Raw genomic sequence first — 12,256 nt, forward strand, 5'->3', positions numbered from 1 at the left:
TACTGACATTCTGGAAATTAATTGTGAAAATGATGTCACAGTGGCAAAAAAAAAAAATAGTATCATTTTGCTTTTGAATTTGGGATGAACTATGGTCTAGATATGTCACTAGATATGTAGAAATAGTACAAATTACATGAGGGGTTCACCATTGCAGCCATGTTGGACATGATTTGTACCACTACGTGGCAGCAAAGATCACCCTATTCTCTACAACTATTTATTAAAAAAAGAAAAAGGTAATCACACTGAATTATTGGTTTGATTAAATACGCAGAGAAAGACTTCATTGAAAAAGAAAAATGAAGCACCAGTGTTATGCTTAAAGGCATTCTGGAAAACCAAAACGGAATTCACATTGTGGCATCAGATTCCTTTTACCTTCTGACAAATCGATGAATATTTTAAGGCATTATCATAGATGCTTTTTATACAAGAAGGACGAGAGCTGACCCTGTTTTCTGAGGTTCTGGAGGTTTGTGGTCTGTAATGCTGCAGTTCCTCTGCGAGTGAGTGGTGGCAGCATTTCATCTACTGTGCTAGTGTATTCAATCCTGCTCCAACACACCTGGCTGCAATTTCCAAGTCAAGCTGAAGGCTTTAATCATCTGGTTTAGGTGATTTTGTTTAGAGCTGCAACTAAACTTTGCAGGACAGGATTGAGCAGACCTGGGCTACAGTCATATTTCAGCTACAGGTAAGCAAATATGTTTAAAGATTTTCCAGATGCAGAGCTCAAAGGTCAGTGTTGGTCTTTGTCATGTATTTATTGTAAAAACTCCCTAGTGCTTCATTTGAAGAAAACTATATCTTGGTAAGTACATTTGAATCTGAAATATTTGTTACAAACAAAAAAATATGTTTTGAATGAGGCTGTGTTATGACATGTTGGGATTATCTGGGTGGATGAATTCTGCCACACGTGATGCTGACTTGCATTCTTTGAGGCTGCCAATGACCAAAGCTTTCTGCAGGTCAGAATAGTGTGTACTCAGATCTGGGCAACTGTGATGAATCCTGATCCATGATTCACCTGCCAATTGAATCAATAGGGTATCAATACAGATGATTAAATGCTATACAGAGATATAAAGGTAGGCTATTTTTGAAAAACTAAAGGTACTACTATTCATACTATTTAAACACGCAAATAAACAAACAAATATATATCGTCTGCGATTAATATCTTAATTGTTGTTTTAACGATGTGCAATTTGACCTTATCGAGCGATTTGATATTTTGCAAAAACCAAAACACCGCTACAGAGCACACGCATACATTACGTGAAGTCTAGACTAGTGCGCATAAATTAGTGCGTTCTTTCACTGCATGATTCAGTCTATTAAAATGCATTTAGAATGATCACAAATTCAAGACGTGATGGCAGAAAATGTAAATATTTATACCATTTCATACAGTTAATCAATTTCACACGAAGAGTGCCGTTTTTCTCCAAATATAACCATGATTACAAATTGAATTTTTTCAACAGTTCAATAAACAAGAAGTTAATTAAGAGACTTTAGACACTATATTGCCTGTTTTTGCTCTACTTCAACAACAAAAATAATTACAAACAAAGCCACAACGCTGTTTTGCATCTCTGTGCAACAAGAGGGTGTTTCGTTACTGATTGAATCAACCGTTTAAATGATTCGGTTCAGTCGCAATGACTCCCTTATTAACAGTGACTTGCTGCCAACTGCTGGCGGTTTTAATTTCACATTCAAAGTATCTTTTATTTAAATAATTTCAAATATCAGTATTCAGCATTTTATGTTTAATATATCAAAAGATTATTTATGCATTTATAATTGCAGGTTAAATGCATTCATGTCTTGCGTTAAACGGTGTGTAAATACATCTAAATGCCACTTCAGATGCAGCTTCTGTGTTGATTTAATTTGCTTGGTAACAGCCCAGATGTCTTATTATTCTAATTCCCTGATTAAATGTAAGAATTTCACTCAAAAGATAATGGACACTTTTAGAAAAAATGGCTTTATAAAGGTAAAAATGCCCATAAAATGTAAAAATAAGTTAAACTTATTGGAAAAGATAATTTTTTTTCTCAGTGTGAACTGACCACCACACAGAATATAAAGAATATTAAAAACTTTAGGAGTCAGCTGTCCACGGCAGTCCTTAAGGTACCAGCACAATAACACACTCTGCAAAATATCATCTAATTATCGTTATCGATAAAATCCCAGAAAATAGAGATTTTTTTTTTATCAGTATCGCACACCCCTAGTTGGGAGATAAATCCCACAATGCAATTTGACCTATTTCCAGTGTAATTATTGAACATGAAGCAGATAAAAGATTGACGGATTGACGTTTTATTATATTTTAGATTTTGACGTGAAATATGACCTACTGCTCATAGTATGAATGATTATTTCTGATTTAACATCTTCACATTTGTGTCAAAGCACACTGAGTGATATATATATATATATATACTGGGTGATATCCCACAATGCAATTTGACTCATTTCCAGTGTGATGAACCAAAAGCAATATTAATATCAGTCTTGACTCATCATTTGATAGGACTGCTAAACGTTCTATGCTAAATTGGATTATAATTTAAATTAAAAATAAATATATATTTTTAATTACATTTAAAAATGGCATTATTTTATTACTAGGACAACTGGCAGCCACTTGCTGAAGTAAACATGCATTGTGGTGGTCATGTGACTTTTATATACGATCGCTGTAGAACAGTGTTTATTGTTGCATATTGAACACTTTCGCATACAATTTTTTTTTTTTTTTTTTAGTAGCCATTATACGTTTTTTAGTAAGAACTATATGTTTTTCAGTCCAAACAGTCATATATTGAGATAATTGAGACTAACCTTTCTGTATCTGCTGTCCTATCTTAACCAAGATCTCAGCTCCCACACTATGATCGATTTCTTCTCCTGATTTAGTACGCCCCGCTCCTAGTTTATGCAGCACTTCAGCCAGGGCCAAACCGTCAATGTCCAAAATGGCTCCTGTCAATCAAACAGTTCACACATACACACACAACGGCTGCAGCTGAGATAATGGACGTGATGATTGCATGTAGATGAATAACTGAATATTAATAGCGCGCTCTGTGCAATCAGTTTATAATCATGCCTGTGCTGTTGGCGTTATGTAAAATAATTAACATTTGATTTTCAAACGTGAACATGAAACATAATTACCATTATCTGGCACCTCAAGCTCTGTCTGATGTGCTGCACGCTTCATGTGCTTAAAGTAGTCGGTCTCGTTTGAGCACAGGGAATGTGCAACATCTGCAGACACCCCCTGAGCCATCAGCATCGCCTCAAACTTTTTCAGGGCTTCTCCGTTCTCCAGTTTCAGAGCGATTTCTTTTTTCCCACTCTCTAGAGTACAGGAGTGGCCACACATGCACAATAGATGCCCACCTAAATACAATGGACACTTTTATGCTTGTTTATTGCAGACATTTGTAGCCAGTTTGTCCTGAAGAACATCACAATTTAGTTCTGTTGTGTCATCTTACAGTAGTATGTTTAAGTGGGTCCTTCTCCTTACCTAAATTTGTCACCAGTTCTTTGAGATCATCTGACCCTCGTCCTTTAAGACACTCAAGGGCTTCACACACCTCGACCGCATTTCCTACACTCTGGCCAATAGGAGAATCCATCCGGCTAAGCACCGCACCTGTTTTCACACCCAGTTTGTTGCCCACAGTGATCTATCAGCAAATTGACACCAGTATTGTATGATAGTTAAATTAAGAATGACTTGCCAATTCAAATCCTGAATTGGGTTCGAATTTGATTTGAGGTTGCAAACAGGATGCAGAATTGCAATTTGAAGTTGAATGTAAGGAAGTAGAAATATAATAGCTTAACAAAGCCTTGTTAAATCTTCATAGCATAAATCTTAAGTTTGAAAATGTATAGGCCCTTTGGACAGAGGGAACTACAGAGAGGTAAAGTTCTATTGAAATTTGAATTTATTTTTTTAATTTCAATACATTTCATAAATTGCTTGACTTTATTACTTAAATAACTTTAAATAAACTTCATATCCCAGAATGCATTATCTGTGTTGAAATTCTTTGAATGGACCCTTTTCATATTTCCGAAAATTGTTCTCAGAAGCGAAAATTGTCATAGCTGGGTGTAGTTGTGAATGGAAACTACAACAAATATATTTTTTGTGTTCACATTTGCTATAATAGCAAAAAAAAAAAAAAGATAGCATTACAAATTTCAAGAGATTACGGTGGTCAGAACAGAGAAAAATATTAGAAACACATTTGCGCTAACACAATTTTTCTGAAATTTACTGCCAAGGTAATATAAACAAAGTACAGTTAACAATGTGCATTAAATAAAATAATTCAATAAATTAAATTTAAAAAAAAATTATATTTTAATGAAAATGAACTGTGGAAACGCATCATCACAGTCTGTGAAAAGGGTCCATTGCAATTCAGTAAATAACTTCCTGCCATTCCATGTCAACTTAGATTTGGCTGTCTAATTCAAATTAAATTCATTCTCATGAATTCTTCAGTTCTGAATTTTGCACAACCCTGATGGACTTAAGCATCATATTTAAATTCAAGTGAATTTTGGGTGCAACTTTCCAAAAAAAATACAAAATAAATAAATTGCATGTTTATCCTAGATAAAAATAGATACAAATATTTACGTCTAAATTTGATCACTCTAACGCATTGCTTAACTCATGACTTGTTTTCCCCCATGAAAGTAGTTACAAAATCTTTTTGTTTTCTCTTTGGCCACGGCTTGTCTTTTCTTGACACCAAAACAACTACGTGCAAGATGTCACTGTCTGGATATCCAGTGCATTTTATTGTCATGACATGCCTTCTACATGTGCTCAAACACTAGCATCTCTCTTACCAGTGACTGAGCAAGATGGCGAGCGCTATCCACATCTTTATACAGAGCAGCTCTGCCAAACTTCACATCTAACACAAGAGTACTCAGACCTTCAGCTCCTTTCTTAGAGATGATGGAGCCTGTGCAGAACATGGACAACAATAATCATGAGAAGTGGGCTTAACACTGCAATGAGAAGTTTTTCAGGTTAATCTTACTGATGATAAGAGGATGACTATCAACAGTCGATGTGGCATCTCTGATGGCGTAGAGAACACGATCTGCTGGCACCAGATTCTCTGTCTGTCCCACAATGCAACAGCCCACATCCTCTAGAATCTGCTTCACCTAGAAGCATATCATATCATTTTACAATATATTTAGCTTTTTTAAAAATAATAATTAATAAATTGTTCACAAATTTTAATAAATTCTATATCTGGTTTATTTGTCACTCTGCATTTGGATATTTTATTAATATACAAATTTTGCCTAATAAACTACAAAAATACTAACTAAATAATAGTATACTATAATAGTGCAATACTAGTAGTGGTTAAACGGATCGTAGTTGATCCGTACGGACCAAGCCCCACGGTTCTGCACGCATGTGATCCGCGGATTAATTGCAAAATGTAACCATAATAGAGTAGAAGTTTATCATTTGCTCGTATTTAAACAAGCAAGCGAATTTTAAACGATTCCAGAGAGAAAAGGCGAAAGGGAACTCGATTCGTTACTCGCGCGCTCTTCTCTACATGCACACACATGAAGCGAACACCGAACTGAATCCTCTTCTGAATCCTCTGAACAAGACACATACACATACAATTATGACAAAATACCCATCTCGACCATCATTCAGGTAAACGCAGTCAGTTATGTCTCAAGTGAATGAAAACAGCTGAGAAAGAAATCGGATGTGATGTGTATCATTTTATCGGATCCGTGCATCAGGTCTTAAAGGGACAGCGGCCTATAAATACTGCTCTCATTAATGATCATCAAACAACAAAGCAGCTGTGATAAAAATCTATATTTAATTTATACAGTGAACACCATGCAGTGTTATTTCCCCTAATTATTACATTTCTGTATTTGAATACTACCAACCTTATTTTATTTGTAACACATTCTGTTGTATTTATCTATGCTTGTATTTTGTGTATTTGTTCGTATTTTTACCGGCTGTTCTCTTGTCTCTTTAATCATGTTTAAACTTTCTGAGTTAATCTAGTAGTATTTGCTATGGTATCAAAGAAGTGCTTCGCTTTAAAGGCACAATATGTACGATTTTATTATTAAAATATCCAAAAACCACTAGAACAGTGTTATATATTTTGCTGACTTGTGTACTTGCATTATCCCAAATGTTTGGAAGAATGTTTAAATCCAGAGAAATAAGCAATTTTAACTAGTGACACGGACCGTGTCCATAGTGTCATTGTGTCGCCTGCCAATGACGTCATAACCCCTCGATTTCCATTTTGTTTTGTAGAAAACATGGAAACACCAAAGACGCTTTAATATGTTGTGCGTTTTAATAGACCGGTGATGACCACACAGAGTAGCATTATACCAGAACTTTCAAATGTATCTAGTATGATAAAACAGCGCTGTTTTTTCCCCCCACATACGCACGACCGGAAGGAGCGGAAGCGGTCGACTGTGGCATAATAAAAGCTCCGCTGCTTTCGAGCCGTGTGTCACGCTCGTTCAGCGGCCTCGTTTCGCTTCGACGGTGTGGTGGCTTCTGCCGCTGCTGTGAGGAATCATTCTCAAAGTCTTGGGGTTTTGATGCCAGAATTTAGATTTTATTATTCCGAGACAATAAAACCGAGAAATCCTGCAGAAAATCTCTCGAGTCTATGTCTGCAAAGTCTTTTATACAGTTTTTCCTGAAGGCATGTTCATGTTCAATACATTTTATACATATGGTTATTGTTTATCAACTCTTTTACCTCTTTTGGCTGTGTCTCCAGCCTGCCACCCAGCAGTAGAATTGATTTTAAGTGAAACGAGGAGGCCTAATCATATATTTTGTCTAATGTCCAAATAGAGTGTGCAACTTCACCATATACTGTACCGCTGCAATGTCTGCACATTCCATTCTCATGCAGGCCTTTACATACACAGGCAGATACATGAATATAACAGTAGAATAACTTGATACGTAAATGGCTAGATTCACATTGATTATACTTGATTAGTTCACATCTTGACCAATAAATTGACCAATAAAAATCTTCCACAATGGCTTTCAGCCTCACCCTGCTTCATTCTACTACGTTAATAAATCATTAGCTCATCCATGAACATGATTTCTGCCCGAGCCCCATCGGATTGCATCGGCTGTGGGGATGAAGAAGACAACTCCCATGATTCCACACTCAGTCACGGCGTCATCAAACTACTCCTTTGTCTATTTGTTTATTTTGAATATGTCCCCTCTAGTGGCGAAAATTACATATTGTGCCTTTAAGTAATGGGCCTAAATGGAAAGCAAGTTAAATTGAAATGTTTTTCTTTTCTTGCTGATCTGAAAAAATTAATTAAAAACCGTAATGTGATCCGATGCTAGTAACCGTTTACTGAGTTCTGACTTCTAACTTTGGCCAGTAATAAGTGAGTTTGTGAAATATTGCGTATACTAAATCGTAGCTTTTGGGAGAGACAGCATGCTGTGATGAATCGGTACATGGGCTACATTCATTTACATAGATGTAATTATATAAGGATTACAGTCAGTGGTAAAAATTGATTTGATGACGTGCATATTCAATATCAACGTTAATAAAAAATACTAGAACAGACATGGAAGACATGGTTAGCAGGATTTTATGATGTCAGTATGCCAGTATGCACTAGTCAGTCAGTTCCCTGCTTAGATATGAGTGCTCCTGAACAGATGATTCTGTTAAGGTCTGCTGTCAAGTCTGAAATGTTTCTATAGTTACTGAAAAAAAAAAAATATGTTATATTCTTTTGTGACATGCTTCTGTTCATCACATTTTTTTACATTTATGACATTTGTTCACCAGCACTTTATGCTGGAACTTCAAATAAAGAACAAGGAACTAAACCAAATCATCATGAGATGTGTAAGAAAGATACATTTTTAGCACTTTGTTGCAAACAGCTCCACCTTTTTTTTTTTCAGAACTGTTAGATTGTGGGATAAAATCAGTACAAGCTCACATTAACTGTAACTTAAATTTAATTCTGTTAATAATAATAATAAATTGAATAATAATAATAATTATTATTATTAATAAACTGTTAATTGTTAAACTGTTATCTATACACTCTCTGAAAAAAAAGGCAAAAGTGTACCTTTTGAAAAGGTACTGCCCCAGTGACAGATTTTGTACCTTTTTTTTCAGAGAGTGTAGATTCTTCAGCATTTGCAAACAACACCAAATGCAGATTTCAAGATTTCAAAAATCCTTGACTTATTCACTTTGGAAATTTCTAAATAACCTGACTCATACAGTGATGCACAATATCCTTTTTACAAAATTATCCTGTTCAGCATGTTGCAACGGGATTACGATTATGTGGTAGTATTGGAAATGTCCTTCAGTTTACAATACCACAAACATAAATATAAATGGCATTAGTATTTAACCATATTTATAGGTATTACTTAATACTCATTTTTAATATTTAAATAATAATTTTCATAATAGAACCTGAGGATTGTGTTTACTACAATCTGACAGTTAATAGGCCAAATTTGATCTCTTCATTATTGTCACGAGTAACGACTAGTCAAACCAGTTAGAGCATCATTATTCAAACCATCATTTGAAGTATAAAGAAACCCACATTACCTGTTCAACTGACTGGTTAACGTTAAACCCACGGATAGACTCAAGTTTGTCAAGGGTGCCGCCTGTATGTGCCAGTCCTCTTCCACTTATCATGGGCACCTAGAAAAAACCCTGCATGTCTAAAGTACCTCAGCTGCAATCATTTTCAAATTAGAGTGGTTGGTGGTGGAAAATGTAATTGAGTGGAAAATGTGCCCCAGAAATAGTGCAGAGTCAAAAAAAATTCTAATTCATTTTACATCAGAACTGTTTTCTTTGTTTTTCTTAAAATGTAGATTTTTGAGTTCAATAGTTTAAAATATAGTACAGGACATTTCTTATACCTTACAGCCACATGCAGCCAGAGCAGGAGCGAGTGGAAGGCTGACTTTGTCTCCAACCCCACCAGTTGAGTGTTTGTCTACCACAAGCCATTCCTTCGGCCATTTAAACGTCTCCCCAGAGTTCATCATCTCTCTCGTCAATGCTATGGTCTCTTCACCAGTCATGCCCTTCTGCCATATGGCCATTAGCATAGCACCTGTGCAGGTGCAACACAGTTGTTTTTCAAAAAATCCACTCAAAAGTTTTCTTGACTTGTGTCTTAACTGTACACTGAATTTATGTGAATATCATGTCCTTACCTATTTGACTGTTCTGGATGTCTCCTGATGTGACTCCATGCACAAAAGTGCCTATCTCTGCTGGGCTGAGTTGGCCACCGTCTCGTTTCAGCTTTATAAGCTCTGGGAAACTAATCGTGTTGTCTTTAAATGACATCTTTACAACAGATTATGTGCCGTTTCCAGTCAACAACTGTGTGAGGCATAAAACAGGAACTTTGTCCAGAGGAAATATTACGTCAAGGGTTAGATTTTACTCTGATTGTGCTAAAGTTGATTTCATATAATGACATCTGTTCAGCTCATAAAATCTTGCTGTTTATTGAAGGTATCCATTTATACAGTAAAAGACCTAATTTTCATTTTGAAAATTACCTGATCCACTTTAATTTTTATAGTCATATTTTATAGTTGAGTAATTATAAAAAATATATAAATAAGTAACACTTTACAATAAGGTCTCATTACTTAATGCCAGGTAATTTATAAACGAACATTAATGAACAATGAGCAATACATTTGTTACAGTATAATTAATGTTAGGTAATTAAAATAATACTGTTCATTGTTAAGTGTTAGCTCAGGTCCATTTATGTTAACAGATACAACTTTTGATTTTAATAGCATATTAGTAAATATTGAAGCATTAAGAATAATAAATGTTTTACAAGTGTGTTTCATTGTTAGCTCACTGGGAAAAAAATTCACTCAGGAAAACCTAGTAAATTTCACAAATAATCTGCAAGTAACACATTAAATAAAACATTAACTTTTGAAGTAGGAAGACTGAAATTGTATTTTCTTGCAACACACTCTTAATTATATATTTTTTTACAGCGTATTAATGTTAAGAAATAGACCTTTATTGTAAAGTTTTACCTATTGAACCTTTCACTGTTTACAATTTGATAAATATAATAATTCACATGCTATAATTGTCAGCTGTAGAGACATGACTGCAGCTAAACAGTTTAAAATGTTTATAACTTTATTTTTAACAAACCATGTAGCATTTATAGTGAAGGAAGAAGTGTAAAACCACTATTTTAAAAGCGTTTCGTCGGGATGTTTATGGGGTTTTTAAATGATAAAACAATAGATATATTAATGGAAATACCAAAACCTGTTTTTATAGAAATAAATGTGAGATTAGAGGAGTTGGCATCTCGGCCAATCACCGTGCACTGCAGTTGTACGAAATAAATGATCTACAAACATTGCAAACATAACATTGTAAATAACAAAAAAAAACCTTTTGCAAATTCAAGACTGAAAGTGATGGATGGACATGACCAAACCTCCCATTAGACAGCAGATTCGCAATTTCTCATTGTTTTCTGCTAACATTAACGATTTTGTTTTCAATTCTGTTTACAGAGATCATAGAAAAGTGTAAAAAAAAAAAGTGTTCTTTTCTGTGTCTAAAATCAGCATAAGTCTACTTAATATTCAAACCCAGCATCTGGTTGCACAGATAAACGTAAACAAATGTTAAAAGCAAGCCTACCTTGTCTTAATGCAGAGTAAATAGCGGGGGACCGTCCGAATCACCGCACTCTTTCAGAGCATATGTCAGTGACACATTAACCAGCCTCCTCTCAGTCATGAACGTGAATGTACTATCAATAGACGGCCACTGGCTTACAGTCATTGGCGGATTTAGGCACGGGCGACATGGGCAACCATCCAGGGCGGCATCCTGTCATGGGCGGCACCGGGGCGCCCGCACAAGACCATTACAAAACAAAAAAGTATCAAACAAAGTGTAGCCAACAGAAGCCCAATTTAGGAAAAAAGAAGAGGGGAAATGAGCAAAAGATAATTGTTATCTGTCGTTAAAATAGGCTAATATCACTTATGTTATGTTATTACACCAAGGGCAACAACATTACTTTTTAGACAGTACAATGTGATTTTGTACAAACGTAACTTCACTCGCTTTATTATTGTTTTTACTGTACAGTTGTGCAGTTTTGGCAGGGGTGGGGGTAGTATTTTAGGGGGTAAGTAGTTTTTTATTTGAATTAATTTGTAATAATTTTTTAATATATACATTTATAAAAAATAGCAAAATGTATGTAAAATTAATTTCATTAAGGGTTGCAGAAGGGGGGGGGGGGTTCGCCCAGGCACTATAGAACCGCCACTGCTTACAGTGTACATCTGTTGACACCTGAGGGTTTAACATGAAAATATAGCTTTGACTCCCAAAGAAATCCAGTAGTCCTTTCGTTTAATAATTGCATAATATCTTGCATAATACAAATTATAAGATATATAAATGTATGTATATGAGTTACTGGTCTGTTAAGCATTTTATGGAGACCAAGGTCAGTTGTCACATGGGACAGTTGTCACAAGGCTATATGTCAATAGCCAAAGGTTTTGAGTCAAAAGTCCAACCGCATAAATGCTTGTTTTCAATAGCACTGACAATGGTGTCCTCAAACCTGCTAAAAAGTCTCCCCTCTAAACATACATTTCAGTATCATTATTGTAAATATGATGGATCATGTGTTTTTAGTAAACAAGTGAACATCATAAAAACAAACCACCAACTATGATGTAATTTTTTTTTTTAAGTTTAAGATTTACCTCTCAAACTAGTGTTGACATCTCCCATAATGTGCATAATTGAAAAACACTTATCTTTTAAGTAGATTATAAAAGATAATCTCTGTAGCTAATAATGCATATAATCATGTTAGACATGCAACCTGAACTATCACTGAATATTAGGCAACTTGACATTTTTCTATGTAGTTCTAGAATTTTTTATATTTACTCTGGTTTTTCAATTACTATGTTGTTCCCTAACGTTTTAACCTTGCCTGTCTCCGTAGGCACTGTTATAGAATCCGTCGTTTTCTTTTATCTCTTGGTTGGTATTTTAGAAAGCAAGTGTTTACTTAATTTGTAGAAATTGGACCTCTG

The 12,256-nt window shown here is 35.1% G+C and overlaps 1 protein-coding gene and 1 long non-coding RNA gene across 4 annotated transcripts in view; one reads left to right on the plus strand and one right to left on the minus strand.

Moving 5' to 3' along the window:
• The window catches only part of LOC107580792 (uncharacterized), a 21,806-nt gene continuing 9,550 nt past the window's right edge, over window positions 1–12,256 (plus strand). For both annotated transcript variants that reach the window (XR_001608709.1, XR_001608708.1), the window contains exon 1: window positions 1–697. This is a non-coding gene — a long non-coding RNA (uncharacterized lncRNA). The remainder of the gene's footprint in view (window positions 698–12,256) is intronic.
• On the minus strand, window positions 692–10,909 carry LOC107580729 (thymidine phosphorylase-like). 2 transcript variants are annotated; one of them, XM_016266382.1, is made up of 10 exons: window positions 10,830–10,909; window positions 9,344–9,515; window positions 9,044–9,240; window positions 8,721–8,819; window positions 5,106–5,235; window positions 4,909–5,027; window positions 3,563–3,725; window positions 3,205–3,432; window positions 2,869–3,009; window positions 692–1,033 (listed from the first exon to the last, which is right to left on the minus strand). In XM_016266382.1, exons 2-10 carry the CDS (start codon window positions 9,477–9,479, stop codon window positions 879–881), a joined length of 1,368 nt encoding a protein of 455 aa, XP_016121868.1. In that variant the 5' UTR covers window positions 9,480–9,515; window positions 10,830–10,909; the 3' UTR covers window positions 692–878. The 2 variants fall into 2 exon arrangements, with proteins under 2 accessions (XP_016121868.1, XP_016121873.1); XM_016266387.1 differs by lacking the exon at window positions 10,830–10,909 and having other exon boundaries at window positions 9,344–9,518.

Source organism: Sinocyclocheilus grahami, unplaced genomic scaffold (assembly GCF_001515645.1).
Source record: "Sinocyclocheilus grahami isolate Dianchi unplaced genomic scaffold, SAMN03320097.WGS_v1.1 scaffold33.1, whole genome shotgun sequence".
NCBI lineage: Eukaryota > Metazoa > Chordata > Actinopteri > Cypriniformes > Cyprinidae > Sinocyclocheilus > Sinocyclocheilus grahami.